This window comes from Haplochromis burtoni, unplaced genomic scaffold (genome assembly GCF_018398535.1).
Source record: "Haplochromis burtoni strain Fernald_Lab_line unplaced genomic scaffold, NCSU_Asbu1 Contig_272, whole genome shotgun sequence".
NCBI classification, from domain to species: domain Eukaryota; kingdom Metazoa; phylum Chordata; class Actinopteri; order Cichliformes; family Cichlidae; genus Haplochromis; species Haplochromis burtoni.
In genome coordinates this window covers 80,113-96,000 of record NW_024582633.1, presented here as the reverse complement: position 1 = coordinate 96,000, position 15,888 = coordinate 80,113, and the positions used below count along the sequence as shown (strand labels likewise).

Here is a 15,888-nt window from a genome sequence, read left to right as displayed (position 1 = left end):
GAAGGGGGATGGGTGTTGGATAGAGAACAACACAAAGTTTAGTGAAACACAGTAAAGTCCAACTCATAGCTCGATTAGCGCTCACGCTTATGATTGCACCATGTAAACATTTCTGTACAGAAGTTCCTCGAAAAGTAAGTCAACTGAAAATAAAGTTGTTAAGCACAAGTTACCACACTGAAAACCAGAAGAGATTGACTTTTTTAAGGCAACCACATTCTGTTAACCAGAAATCTCATTCATAGGCTCTCTTGTAAAGCCTCAGATCAATATGCATAAACAATCGCATTTAATGCAGAACTTAAGGCCTCAACAGAAGAACACCCCTTTGACCCAACACCTAAAGGCCGACTGAACACACACTCCAAAACAAATTTAAATAAACCACCCAAAATAGTGACGAAAAACCTTTATGTTAAACAGCCATGCTGATGGAATACAGTGAAACAACTGAACCTGTAAACACAGGGATTGCTTTTAGAGCAGCAGAGGCACAGGAAGCGGGGACAAGGGATGCAATGCAAAGCACACCGTAGATGCACACGCAAGACTTTCATCTGGCACCAATAAGGAACTTAGATACACTTCAGGAAATCTAGACAATGAGACAAGAGGACACAAAAAAGGCATGAAGAATAAAAACCAGACACACCAATAAAAAGATCTGAAATGGCCTTTGCCTGAGATGTTACAGAGCAATTAAGGTGCCTATTTCTGCTTGCTGAGTGAGTGCCTGTATACAAGGCCACTCTGAATAAATGAGATGCTAGAATCGAACACACCAGATGAGATTTTGCCTGAGCATTTTTTCCAGTCCAGATAATGAACATTATATTTTACTGTCCTCTAATTATGATCTCAGATTATTGCATAACTCAGAGGTGGTGACCTATGGGCTTTGCAGATGTGGAGTTTGTCTTTTTCTTCACATTCTGGGAGGTAGAGGAATGGTTTCCTGTTTAAACAATCTAATAATCATATGCTCCATTCAAAGCCTTTCAACAAAGCCACCTCATCCTGCCTTTTCTTGGTAAGTATGGTGCGGGTAGCGGTTGACACTGCACACACACGCATCATACACATTGTAATTATCAAGGCATTTTAAACACAGGGCCCGCTCAGCTGACAGACGACATCAAAGCCAAGGGCCAGAGCCTGAGTGACTAGTCCCCAAGCACGGCAGATTCACATACCTGCTGCACGCTCACTCAAAAAGCAAAACAGAACTCTCCTTTACCTCAGACAAGAGCAGAGAGAGGCAAACAAGTTGGAGGGGGGGGGGATGAGGAGTGGGGCTGGCCCCTCCTCATTCTTGTAAAAGAAGCAGGAAGAAAGAGAAAGGCAAAAAAAAGGGGTAGGGAAAAAAAGGAAATCACAGCCATACGAGCTACGCTCCCCCAGCTGAACTGTATCTGCGTTTTAACAGTGGAAGAAAAGACATTATATGGCATCGCGCTCCTCCCGCAACCCTGCCAGCCTCATCTGTCAGCCATTACTTAATCATGGCCGATAACACAGAGCACAGAGAGCTGGCACAGCGCGTGGGACCAGAAGACAGTTTCACCTCTGAGAGCAAGAGGAGGGCAAGGACTCAGGGACCTCTGATTCAGCGATCTACAGCTGGGTTGCTTCACTCACCAGCACCCACTCAGGTAAGACCATTTTCCCTATCAATCAGCCTGCTGCTTGTCTTTTATGTCCTGCATTTGTACAGTGTCAAACTTAAAATATGTCTGTTTTTTTATTTTCTTGGTGGAAAATTGATCAACACACATACTTATGTTAGTTTTTAGTGTATTTTACTAATGAAAAATTGCTTCATCTGAACCTCCACGTATGTACTGTATGTTTTATTAGTTGTGTTGAACTTCTAGTACTATTCAGGTGTGCTAAGGTGTAGCAGTGTTTTGAATACAGGTTCACAGTTCCTTGGGAAAAACGTATAAATCAACAGGTCACACGGGAGGGAAATTAAACCCTCTTGAGACAGATTTGCCCTCCCACGTTGTCCCAGCAATTAATTTCAGATGATTTGGCGGGCTAAACCCACTGTAATCCAGTGAGGTTCATTTAGGCACGATGTGGATTACTCTAAAATGGAACGACTCAACAGCTTTAGATTTGGCAGCTGGAAATCAGCCAAATAAAACAGCTTTTGTCAAACAAGTTTTCTTTTTTTTTCCCCATGCAGAACAAAACTTCTCCAGAGGAAGACATAATTAATATTTACAGCCACATGTAACAAAGAGGCAGCTTTTCATTATTTTGCTTAGTGGCTCTAAAGCAGCCTTTTTGAGTTGATCAAGATTCACAGTTCTACCACAAATCGCATAATTGAGTGCTAAACTAAACCCAGCTAATTCATGCCATTTTTCTCCTTTTTTGCATGCTACAAAACTACAAAATACAGACCTCTGATTTTGATTAAGTGAACACTATGATCTCATACGGATGCTCCAACTGGATAATCAAACTGATATCAGATACCTTTTTGTGCATCAATGCCTTTGTCTAGGACTGGCAGGCAGAAACCTCGAGATGACCCAACCCACTGCTTTAATCTAAACAGGTAAGCCAACAGAACACATGGAAATTGTTAAAACGCCCCAGGGAACCTTGACTGTAGTTTAAAAATGTGTCACACTGCTAATAAATGGATATGACCTTGCAGTACCTTGTGGAGAGGAAAGAATATTCCACAAAACCAAGTAACCACCTCGCTCAGACAGACTAGTTTGTCATCATGGCCTTAAGCAGCAAACATTTACTGCTGCTTGAACTATAATTATGGGATGAAGAGGTTTTGTTTGGCAATAAAAGCAGAATTCAGGTTTGTTTTATGTTGGAACTGAAAAATATTATGTACCTCCTCCTAAATCCATCTGCATGCTGGTTTATCCCAGAATTTCATCTTTTTTCTTAGTGTAATATATCATCATAGTAGCTTTTTTAAAATTAAAACAAACTGGATCATAGGACAAAAAAGTATATCTTTTGTGTTTAAAATAGCTTTGTAGATACAAATCCTAATAGAGGGACAGGGACAATTATGGTGTTGTATATTGATTACAGTAAGTGGTTCTAACTGAGTACACATCTTAAAATGTGAGGACCATGGTTGCATTCCAATCACATTGCAGCATGCTCGCAATGCAAGGGGATGGTAATACCAAGCATATGGCAAACTGTAGTTGCATACAGTCTTCAAAGGAGCTCAGTGCTGACCTGGAGGAAGAACAGCGTGTGGAATCATACTCTCAAGCACATGTTGTCAAGGCTGAGTGATAAAATATCCCTCAGTTGAGCAAAGTTGACTTGTCCTGATTAACCACGCTAACCCAGCAGAGTCTTAATCTGGTAGGAGTTTAATAGGTGGGAACTAACCAAACGCTGACATAGTTGACATAGCGACATGTCTTGAGTAACTATGTTCTTGGCATGCAGCTGAACACATCAAGTTCAGATAAGGAGAAGAGGAAGACGTGGTGTCACAGAACATTCAGGCTTTTCTGTCCATGGTCTTGTTTTGCAGGGAGGTTTCAGAGACAGAAGCCAAAACAACACATATTATCAACATGGGAACAGCTGGTAAGAGTGGCGTCATGGGGCAAAAGAATGTCAAGAGTCATAGATCTTTTCTATCCAACAGGCTAAAACACCCAATCAGACTTCTTCATCCTAGTTTCATTGATTTATACTGAATATCCAACTCCAACCAAGTTTATAAGATGCTTTGAAATAAGAACAATGACAATGCACATACAGTATATGAAGATGAGAATGCAGTTCAATATATTGGCCTAACAAGTGATGAATTTGAAATGATGGAAGTTGATTTTGTCATATTATTCATTTATGGATGTAGTTGACTTTATAATTTGGAAACAATTTCTGTCTATCCAGTTTTTCACAGACGTTTTGACGCAAGATCCACATTGAACTTCCAAATGGCTAAAACTAAGCACATTCTGACCTAAACGTGTAAGTATGAACTTGCCATAAAGTGTTAAATAAACAGCAGGTTGAGTGGCATGTACAACAGTCTCCAACACCGTTTGCTTTTCAAGTCAACACCACTCAGATAGAATATAACAAGTGACATAAGGAAAAAAAATGGACTATCCAGTCAATTTTTCCAACTCTAAAGATTCCACCGAGACATTTCTCAATGAGCTTGTTAAACATCCTGCAATGAGCGCTATAATGAACACAGCCAAAAATGAAGAGTAGTCATATAAACATAAGAATAAAGCAAATTCTTGATGGCACAACTTGGAAAAACACAAACAGCAGATCAGTTACAAGTCATAAAGTAGTGACCTGTGACACGGGGCAGCCAAGTCAAACTTCCTCTTCCTGCTAAATGTTACGCAGCTGCTTTTCTTTTTACAAACAGCAACGTATGGAAAAGCTCAGAGAAGAGAAAGATCTGAACCTTTCAATTTTTTCTAGGAAAAAGAAATGTACAAGGAACTGATGCAAAGGAATCTTACACTTAATGCATATTTTCAAAGTGGTATTCAGTTTTGTTTTTAGCCTTTGTGTGGATATTGCCTTGTTTACCTTATAAATTGTTTTTCTCTCTTTCACCATCATTTTCTTTTTGTTTTGTAGCTCTCCAACACTGTACCTCATTTTAGCCAAGTCCAAGGATGGTATCAATTCTTAGCAAAGGAAAATTTTTCCACCAGAGAAAAAATACAATAGGAATCAATACAGAAAGTAAATAACAACAATAAAGGAGAACAGATAATAGTCAGGTCTCAGAGTTCCTCCGTCAATCCAAATGCATCATGCAGGGGTCATGTGGTGAGGTGGAATTAACATCCTTTATAACTTCAAAAAGAAACAGAACTACCAGGTGGTGATACAGCACTTACAGTAGAGTCTGATCAAAAACATTAAGGTTTTTATTTTAGCTAAAAGTTGAAACAAAGCGCTATTCGCTCTGTTACTGAAACTGACCTAGAACACAGTATCAATCGTTATCGCACCCACAAGAGGGGAAACAGCTCCATTTCACTTCATCACTTGATAGCATCGACATGCCCAAACATGAACAGGCCCCATTAAGTCTGTGGTGGTAGCCTCATGTGAGAGGACTTTTCATGTAAGTGGAGTCTATGAAGTAACTCCTGTGGGTTTAAAAACACTTCACAGTGCTTCACTTAAAGGAATGCAAAAAAGCAGATGTTTTGTACCTGTGTGAAAACACGATCATGTTCTCTGCCATTCAGCCAGCCCGGAGAAGACCAAATTAAATGCTTCCAGAGACCTTCAATCCCTGTCTCCTCTCTGTTCATCTCACTGCATCAGCTCCCAAGCTGGATCACCCACAACAGCTACGCTCACTAAATGGGCACTTTATTTTCTTTCAGTAGCTTTCACACACTCACTGTGCTTCAGCAGGAGCAGGAACGGCATTAATAGACTTCTCCTAACTACTCATTAAACTAAACTAGATCATGACGATACTTGTGCAGCAACCTGCAAAGATATCTTCTGATATCATCTCACAGCGTCAGTGCCACCTAAATCTTAGCGGTTTGCTAAAATGTGTAAGCCCCAGGGATTGATCCTTTATGTTAAAGTCTTTTACCAATTTAGCACACACAGCAATGATTGTTCTAGTGAGAAGCACCAAGAAGCCGCTGCTCTAATAACCTAAACTCAACTAGCACACGGGCAGCATAAGGAATCACAAGGCTGATCTGATGATGTCACAAACAACTGCCCCCAAAGTGACAGGTTTGATGTTTCCCCCTGTTGCCCTCAAACTGGAGTCAAGTATGTCGAAGCTCTACATGTGGATTTCATTTGAAGCAGCATGATTAGCGTGCAGACGCTTTACTGTGATCCCCCCTCCATGGAAACCCACACTCGACGGGAAGTGGTATGTTTTTGTTAACAACAAACAGGCATAAATCACATAAGTGGTGCAACACAGCCGTATCACTGGTCCTTACACCCAGCTGACATCAAGATTGCTTTTAAGGTAATTACCATTAGCTAATGATATTTATGTTCCTAAAAGTTTATGTTGAACTGTGTGCCTATAATCCGGAACCTGTGCAATAAATGTGGTAATTGTTTTGTGTCTTTTTCTCTTTTTAAAATACTCTCTGATGGCGTGTATTGGGAAAATGAATATGACTTTAACAGTAACTGATCAGTCAGACCTTTCTGGTTACTTACAACAGATTGATGGAAAGACACTTAAGTCAGTCAGTCAGTCAGTGAAGAAGCAAGTAAACAGTTGAATTTATCAAGATATGTTTTTTAATATGTAGAAGGTGCCAAAAAGGAAAACAAAAATGAAATCAAGGGCACAACAAGCAAGATTAGTGTCTAAGATTAAGTCTCAATCTGAAAACGTGAGTTTTGAAAAGTCAGTTTAAGGGTGTAAACATTTTATAAATCGAGAGGCAGAGAGCGAGAGAGGCAGAGCTCATTTATGAATATTTCTTATGTACTCAGGTTTATTTCCAGGATTGTTGTCTGGTTTAAATATATTGAGAGGGCTTGATTAGAATGGATGGCATTTAAGGGTGTCTCTGCAAGATTACAAGGATTTTAATAATACAGTCTCTTATGAAATGTTTTGACAGAAAAAAAGGCGGGATACGTTTGAATATATTTGATTTATGTAACATATAACAACTAACATATACACTACTGCTGATGGTTCAAAATTATAAAAAAAAAAAGAAGATTTGGTATATACTACAAAGGTAAGATGCTTTTACATAAGGTAAGATAAATCCAAAGCCATGAGCAATATTGGAAATGTTAATTAAAACAACTGCCTGCCCCCCACCTCCCCACCATGCTGCTTGATCTCTATCTGGCCTTTAAGCGTCTCCTATTTCACCTGAACAAAAAAGGTTTGTTTGTATGAACAATAAGTGTGTTTTGAGCCTCTCAAATCATTGTGAATTCCTAAATTATATAAGAGTTTATGCATTACAGAAGATGAATAGGTAATTGTAATTTTGAATAGAAAAAGACTCAATGATTATTGTGTTGTGTACATTGGTGCTTTGTAGGTCAATAGTTAAAATAATCGTTTACTTTTAAAGAAAGAAGTAAAGAAGTAATTCTGGCATATTGTGGGTTATTTGAAGCCTTTGTTGAAATACTAATTTAAATATAGAGTTTGACAGTACTTCAAAGATTATAATTGCCTGCATTTTGCAAACAGTGTTTGGGGTTTTTTTTCAGAATTTCTACTCCTTTCTCCAAAAACTAAACAAGACTTGCCAGAAAAAATTAATACCAATTATTGTTGCGGTTTAAAAAAAAGAAAAAAGATAACATTACACTGTCTCCAGCCAAATGCATTACAGAGAGCACTATTAATACAATGGTAAACAGATGTGCCACCCAGCGCTAAGGTTTAATTTGGACTCTGCATGTTTTTCTCCAAAGAGATTAGAGAAGAAAATGTTAAAACACATAAAAGGAAAAGGGCCTGGAGTGTTATTACACTGTAATGTGCCAAGGTATGTGAAACACTATAGATACTATAGAATCAGAGTTTAAGTTTTCCCCCCAAAGATTAAATTATTTAAAGTATTACTGAAAAACAAAACAGTAAAGTCAAATTGAGGGTCAAATACCAAAATACCCCTAATGGCCCACAGATCACATCTTTTCTATGGGGTGCTGTACGTTAACTTTGTACATAAACTGTATATGTATTGCATGTACACAGTATGTAGAGCATATAAATGTACTGTATATAAAAAGTCAGTGCACATGAAAACAAACTCTTTTTAAAGTCAGTTGTTATTTACCTTACCCCTTGCAAAGCAACGTGTTTTTTTGTGTCTTGCTGTTCCTCGTGCAACATTTTGGCTTTATGACATTCACTAAAGTCCAGAGTTATTTTTTTGTTGTTGTTTGTTTGTCAATAAAACATTACAGTGAGAAACAACACAAATTTCACAGTTATGTTTCTTTAATGTTCTTTACAGTTGGAAACAGCTAATTTAACATATTTATATATTTCGCATGTGAATGAAATAAATAGCAACAAGCACAACAACGTACCAAAATATGCAAAATAAAGCAGAGTTGGCCCTTTGGGTTTGTGCAACTTTGCACCACAGACTTTAATAAAACGACTGGGAGTGAAACTGCCATGGGTGAGGAGTCTCGGTTGTAGTGGAAAGTCGTCACACAAATACGCAGGGAGAGAAGCAAAAGAAAAAAAAAACCCACAAAAAGAGGCAGACTGCGATCCTCCTCCACTGGGAAGGATACCAACATAAACAGAGACCAAGCTGCAACACTTCACCTGAAATATTTGTCATGATAATTTTTTGGCTTAATCCAAATGTAACTCGGAGGATTTACACATGTCACAGTGTATAACTGGTAATTAAGCATTAGTGGAAGCCTGACTCTGCAAATATAGATTCAATCCCTGCACGGTGTGTAAGTCCAACACATACTCAGACTGTATATGGCAAATGCTCTGTGTTTACCTGGATAAGTTACAAAGTGTTCACAGTTTACGTTACTAATACTTGACTGAAGAGCTGTCTTTTACTGAGTTAAACATTTCAAGTCTTTCATCCATATTAAGGTTGAATGTGTGCCTAGTTGCACCTGTAATGACACAAACACGCCTTCACTTCAACATTACTAACGAAAGATGAAACGTTAAAGAAAAAATGGCTTCAAGGTTCGGGTGTTTAGTTGCTCTTTAAAGATTAGAACAATAAGAGCAGCAAACATATTTCTGAAATAATATTTAGTCTTCATGCTAATATAGAACATACTTTTCACCTGACAGCCGAATTTGGAAATGATGTGGCTCTTTGAACGTGTTGCCTCTCAGTGTAGCAGAGTGAATGCAAAGACCAAAGCAGAATTTGGTCTTTGCATACTTCGCTTACTTTTTTTGTACGTAAAAAAAAAAGACATTAATAACCCTCCAAATGCAGAATTATTTGGCGGACGTGTGAAAAATGTCAAATAATTCAAGTGAAGCATTACACAAGTCTAAACTGCAACAAAATATTAAAGCTGCAACAATTAATAATACACTGTAAACAAATAAATATGATTCATTTGAACGAAATCCTTCAGAAATAAAACTGGCCAAAGGATGAAAGAGAAACAACAATCGACTGTAATTTTACACAAAGGAGGTATCTGCGTGCTTTCTTTGATCCACAATAATAATGAACTTCTCAATGGTTTTGATTTACTGCACACTGACTAAGCTGAACTGATGCTATCAACCAGAAACAGAATAAATAAATTATTTCTAAGCCTGGAAATATGATAAAAATTCAATCTTCACAATACCGATAAGTCATCAATATTTAAAATTAAGTTATTAGCACCTTATTATGATGACGTATCCCCTTCTAACTGGAAGATGAAGTATACACAGTGAGAACTGGGACACGTCTTTGAAAGCTGTTGGAAAGTATGGAATTCTCCTGTGTGACATACATTACATCATATATTAAACAACCTTTACTATAATGCCTGTTGTTGAAAAACTTTGCATTTTTTTTTTAGGTCTTAAATATAATTCCAAAACGACTTTTTACGTCTTTTGTGATATTCTCTCTTTTCCCTTAAACGTTACTGCATATATTTTCAGTTTAACCCAACAGAGATGCATTAAAATGTAAGTCAAAACAAATGATGGAAAATATTTTCCTCTGTACAAAATGTCATTATTCATTGAGAGACAAGAGAAGTTTGACCAAGAGCACCAGCGAAATATTAAATATAACCAGCTCCTTGCAAAATATCATCATACTGTACAAAAATACATATACAAAATGCACTGATAGTCGTTGTTGTTGCTGTTCAATAAAGGTCATAATATTAACTCTTATACACAAATATACACTTGTGTACTTTGGGCACAGGGTGAAGACAGCAATAACAACATAAATCGTTTACTTCACGCCTCATGTATAAAATAAATATTTTCTGGAGTTAGAAATATATGGCATTGTTAGACAGCACTGTCCTGATTTATATGTTTTAATTTGGAGCCTTGGCTCATAAATGGGATCCATGTGTTTTTAATGATTCCCTAAGTGGAGCAGCATTGTTTTGGGTATGTTTTTCCTCTTTTTTTTAACTTGTAATCAGCCCCATGCCACTGCAGGGCCCATCTGGGTGGGCTCGAGCTGGGTAGGCAACAGTGGTGCGAGATAACCCAGCTCTTGCTTCAGAACCTTTGATAGTTTCAGGCTGAAAACACACTGAGAACGCAGATCTGAAGTAAATGCAGCACACACCTCTCTTGAGGAAGAATAAGCACTGAAGTTAAATTAGTTAGTACTATCATACCGGCTTCCATGGGTCACGGTGCCAGGAGGCAGAGCCTGGGCAGGACTGCAAGTTGCACTGCTCCATGTCAGGTGGCTTGTCTAGGATGTCACAGTTGTAGTCATTGAGCCTCTGTCCATTGGGCGTTTGACATACCACCAGGCGAGTTCTCCTCCCTCCACCACAAGTTTGGGTGCACTGAGGGGAACAGCAAACAAAATGTTCTGTTTTTCGGATTCCAGATCAGTTTGCTTTGACTTACAGAGACATGACTACCAGATTTTTAGACCAAGTCCCTGTTTGTGTGATAAAAAATACACAAACAAAAATGAGGATCGCATAAATGGTCGATGGAAAACAAAAGAGATGAGCGAACTGCACTTCTAACTATAAATATGGTCTCACCTCTCCCCAAACACCGTAGTTCCACAGAGGACAGGGCCCAGAATCACAGTTCTTGGACTCAGCAGGTTTAACCCTCTCATCACAGTAGTTGTTGCTGCGTCCATCAGCATCCTGACAAACAACCACCCGCCTCTGGAAGCCTCCTGCGCAGGTGCTGGAACACTGGAGAGCACACAAAATATGCAATTATATTCAGACAATGATTATGATTAATTCAAAATGATTGGACTACCAAGCTCTTGAATTGACATCTAACATAAAACAAATGTAAAATCTCTTTATAGAATCTATTTGCAGCAGTATCATGTTTAGATGAGTCTAAAGAAGAACTTTCAGTCTCCACCGCACCCATTATTTATGAAGTGTAAGAGTACATACATAATGCCACTAGGGACAATCTGAGTAAAAGTGACCCATATGTAACACTGCATTTGGTTTCACACTGATAACTGGTTGGAAACACATGAGCAATTTCATGCCAAATGCATGTAAAAAGCTCTTTTTATATAACATTAACAATAACACTACTACCAACAGGGACAACCACACCTACACTGACCTTCCTCCACACATGCAAACACTATGCAGACGTAAAACTACCAAACAAGGTTAAAAGGATTAAAAGAAGAAATGAAACATGGCATTCTATCTGAATTTGGGCCAACGCGATTCAAAGCCAAGTATATTAAGAGCCTCAACTGCCTCAAACTACTTGGATTTGTTAATGCTGAACTAATTTCAGCCAAGGAATCAAGGCACTACCTTTTGAATCTGTTAATAGGACCATCAAAAACAACACTTTTGATACCATATTGTTTTTTTGGTATTGCTAAATACCAGTCACTGACACTGACATGAAATATAACATTTGCTATGTATACACTGCAGCCTTCAGTATTCCTTTTAAGCTGTCCATAAAGTCCTTTACCATGTATGGCCTTCTGCCCTGGGAAATGAAAACATCTGCTACCTCACTCCTACTAGATGTGTTCGCAAGAATGTGTTTACACACACACACACACACACACACACACACACACACACACACACACACACACACACAGGTCTCTCAACAACATGTTATATAGGCATGGCCTGTATATACACTGCTGGTTCTACATTAATATGAAAGCTTACTTTTGCTGTATGTAAAAAAAAAAGACATTAATAACCCTCCAAGTGCATTAAAAGGAACCTTGACAAAATATATTTGAACCCTGCTATTTCTTCAACTATCTCATGCTGAACATACTGCGCCCCAAGGTCCGGTCCTCCATTGGTTGTCTGCTGAAGGCACATTCCAGCTGCTGTGCCCTGGGTGACGTCCTGGATCCTGAGGATATTCGTAGGGCTGGTCATTAATGCGTTGGCGGTGGTAAACAGAAGGACAGGGTGCAGCAGTACACTCCTGTTCTGTCACGGGCCTCTCATCCGGGTCACAGAAAGACTGGTCCACTGGCTGGGGGTAGTTGGAGCAAACCACTTGTCTGGTGGCTCTTCCTACACCACAAGTCACTGAACACTGTGGGAAGGTGTGGGAAGAGAGCCAAAGAGTTTTAAAAACAAAGGTGAAATAGAAGAGCTGTGATTTTTAATGAGAAAAAAAATGCTTGGAAAAAAGAAAATCTACTGCATGTTCTGCAAAGCTCTGAGAACTATATGATGTTTTTATAAGACAGAAAAATGTGGGCTTTTGGATACCTTAAGTAAGAATCAATGTTTCAAACCTCGCTACGTGTTGCACCATGAGAAGCGCCATCTTGTGTGACCAAATGCGGAAGCTCCACTACCACCACCACTACTAGTCTGACCAAGACAGACCAATCACCAATCACACAGGTTCCCAGAACCCCCTTTATAATAGCCCCCAACCCCAAACCAAGCATACCTGCTTTCTTCCCTACAAAGATCACAAGCACTCCTCAGCGGTCCTGAGCCAAAATGATCCATCTTATGCTGATGCAACCATCAAGGTTAGACCATTAATGTGGGTATTTCTAGTTTAAGGATTAACTACTAAGTTATATTTGATGTACATATTTACATCAAGAGATATTCTTCTAGTAGTGGTTGTTGCATAACTCTAACACATCAAGTAGCTCGAGTTTTATGTTTGTTTAGCTATTGCTAGCTGAGCATTAGTGATTACTGCTACCACTGAATATTGTCAGGTAACCATTGGTGGCGTCTTGCCCTTGCCCAGCTGCTTGTGGGTTGACCCATCCCCTCAGGCATCACCTGGGTATCAACCACACAGAGGAATCTCTGGGATGCCTGCACTTCCACGAGCACTGTGGAATATTGCTTAGCAGAGAACCGTGGTTACACTAGTAACCAAACATTTTCTATATACTCCTAAAGTCTGGATAGTGAATGACTGCTTACCCTTTTTTTAAATTTTGCTTTTGATCAATTTCAAGATTTTTTTTTTTTAATTTATCTCTCTCATGACATTTTTGTTGGATGTTTTCCATTTTCTGAATTACATTTGAGCAATGTTATTTTCACTGATGTTCCCATGAACAGATTTGCAGTATTTCGTGGTGAGTTCTTTTGATGGGAAGCCCCCATGAGACTAAAAACATGAATACAACAAGAGTAGAAATCAACATTATGTGACATTAAAATGTAATCTAATTAGGGAGGGACAATGGGAAACTCCCTTTTAACAAGAAAAGTCCTCCCACAAAACTATGCACAGAGAAGGCAGCCGTCCGCCTCGACCAGCTGTGGTGCGTAGAGAGCAAAGAGGAAAAACATGATGAGTGAGAAATCAACAGACAATATAGAGTTGGCAGGTTGGTCCCACCATAAACTGTAAATCAAAGAAATCTCACTTGGGTTCAAATAGTATAAGGAATTTGTTTTTCACTCAAGCAAATTCATGCAAAAACTACAGCTCATCACTGACTCCATGCAAATGCTGGTTTAGTGACGTCACGAACAGTGCTTACAGCTCATTGTGTTTCAACACGATTTGAAAATTGTTGGAAACATCTGTTTCTATTCGACACAGCTGGATGTTTTACTTACAGGTGACCATTCTCCGGCGTGCCATTGCCCACAGGGGCTGAAGCAGGTGGCAAACTCAGCGGGGCGGGGCAGGTGGGCGCAGTAGGATTCGTCTGCCACTCCTCCGTGGACATCTCGGCAGCTGACATAACGAGCCCGCTTTCCCTTGCCACAGGACACGGAGCACTGCAGGACATGCACATACAAGCAGAGCTCTCTCACGTGTTCTCCATTCTTTAACTTCTTTGCTTCTATTTAGTACATGGGGATCTGCCAGGCCCGGGAGCCATCGACAGTCCCCTTTGAGGCCTTCCCCAAACCGCAGCTCAATTCATGCCAAAGCATTCACTTTTACCTACTAAAACGCTGTCAAACCTAAAATGAGGACGTGGGCCCAGCTAGTGAAATGGTTTTGTAAAGAAGGAAGGGCAAGCTTTATTGTGATATTTGGTAGCACGAAGCATTCAAAAGGTACTGCTGTCTGAACACAGGCAGAAAAATCAGCTCTAGATTTGTGTGCTTCACTTTACTGTAACCCCTCGACCATTTTGGGCTAGAGAGAAAATTCAAATGGTTCCCAAGAGATGAGAATTACAATATAAAATACATCCAGGAGTGCTGTATGACATGATGCTCATGATAAAGGGTTCAACTTTACCTCATCTAATTCAAGTCACTGATCTGGATCTTTTGGCCATGTTCACAGTATTGGTGCCTAATTTCATTACAGTAATAACCTGGCTTTTTTATGCAGGAAAGGAGCAACTTCATTATGTTTTTTAAACTTATATAATGTGACTTCTTCACCTTACAAATGAATTCATTGTCACTGGTATCCTAACATAACTCCCTCAGCGCTCATAATTATGCTCTGAAGGTTTACTCCTGCCATCTCAGCGCGACACCATGGAAACATTTCTGAAGAGATGAATATCTAATGCAATCAAGCAGCTCTAGCTCAAACAGAAACATTAATATCGCTTTCATATCAATGTCACACTGAGGATGGCAATGCTGCTCCTTGGGGAATGCATGCATGTATATATGTGCATGTGGAGCATGTGTGTCTGAAAGACCATACTGGCGCTGGCCTCTGACATGTGAGCTCACACCGGTTTTTCAGATTGACAGATGGGGTTCAATCTCAGAAACCGAAGACTCGTGTTTAGATGAAATCTGGTTTTCATTTGCTCCGAATAACAATGCAAAGTATTAGAAAGGCGGAGGGACCTCTTTGCCAAGACACTGGAGCCTGCACGTGTCTGCATATTGTATGTCTGTGTGAGTGTGTAGTTACAGCAGGGGGTAAAACAGAGGATTGTAGTTATGTGCAGTATGTACTTTCTAGAGGAATGTTGGGATATACAGTGATGTTGAATATGTCAACCTAATATTCGTAAACACATAACATGACTTGAGTGTGGTTGAGACACACACGCACAAACCGCACACAAATTGCTCCATCAATATTCTTATTTTTCATTCTTTGTCAGAGGCCTACAGTCCTACTTTCACTCAATCTACACACACAGTGATGAACAAAACAGTACAAAGATTATGCTCTAACAGATCCACCAACCTCAAGTTATTTCCTTACCGCAGTCCAAGAGCCATATCTCCACTGAGTCAGGAACTGCGCAGAGTTGTCTGGACGAGGAGTGCTTTGTGCTGGAGAGGCTCGTGGACATGATGGCATCTCACAGTCCTTCAATGACAAACATTGTAACAAACTGCCCTGTGATGAGCTAATAAGCAAATATGCAAGGATCTTAAGTTGTCTTAAAGGAATAGGGTAAATTAAACAAATTGGGGCAAAATATGGTTATTTAAACAATAAGTTATAATATACCCCAAAAATATATATCTTTCCATTGCACCTTTCTAAGCCCTAGAACCCTAAAATTTAGTACTGTTGAAGACAACCTGAAATCAAACACCTAGAAACGATCACTTATCTATAAACTTTAAGATCAGTCAAATGCCTTAAGTGTCCATCATTGTCAATGGACATCAAAAAGATTTTTTAAGTCAATGTTACCTGTATGTTTCCCCTTCATTCTGCAGAACTATGCATGTTCCAAGATTGACACTAAAAGACTCTACCTAAATTCTAGTTTCTTTATATGCATCTAAAATCTGAGTAAAGGGAGGGTACCTTTGAGCAGA

At 39.3% G+C, this 15,888-nt stretch overlaps 1 protein-coding gene and 1 long non-coding RNA gene across 3 annotated transcripts in view; one reads left to right on the top strand and one right to left on the bottom strand.

The window, feature by feature from the left end:
• Positions 1–15,888, bottom strand: part of LOC102294123 (A disintegrin and metalloproteinase with thrombospondin motifs 20) — a 76,161-nt gene that overhangs the window by 11,892 nt on the left and 48,381 nt on the right. The window contains exons 24-28 of the mRNA XM_005939762.3: positions 15,320–15,427; positions 13,744–13,908; positions 11,963–12,232; positions 10,711–10,872; positions 10,327–10,503 (exon numbers count right to left, since the gene is read on the bottom strand). Of these exons, the coding sequence (XP_005939824.1) occupies positions 10,327–10,503; positions 10,711–10,872; positions 11,963–12,232; positions 13,744–13,908; positions 15,320–15,427 (882 nt within the window). The remainder of the gene's footprint in view (positions 1–10,326; positions 10,504–10,710; positions 10,873–11,962; positions 12,233–13,743; positions 13,909–15,319; positions 15,428–15,888) is intronic.
• Positions 1,281–5,281, top strand: LOC102293817. 2 transcript variants are annotated; one of them, XR_316892.2, is made up of 5 exons: positions 1,281–1,652; positions 2,516–2,569; positions 3,533–3,588; positions 3,904–3,981; positions 4,615–5,281. It is a non-coding gene; the product is annotated as an uncharacterized LOC102293817 (long non-coding RNA). The 2 variants fall into 2 exon arrangements; XR_316891.2 differs by having other exon boundaries at positions 1,282–1,652; positions 3,904–5,281.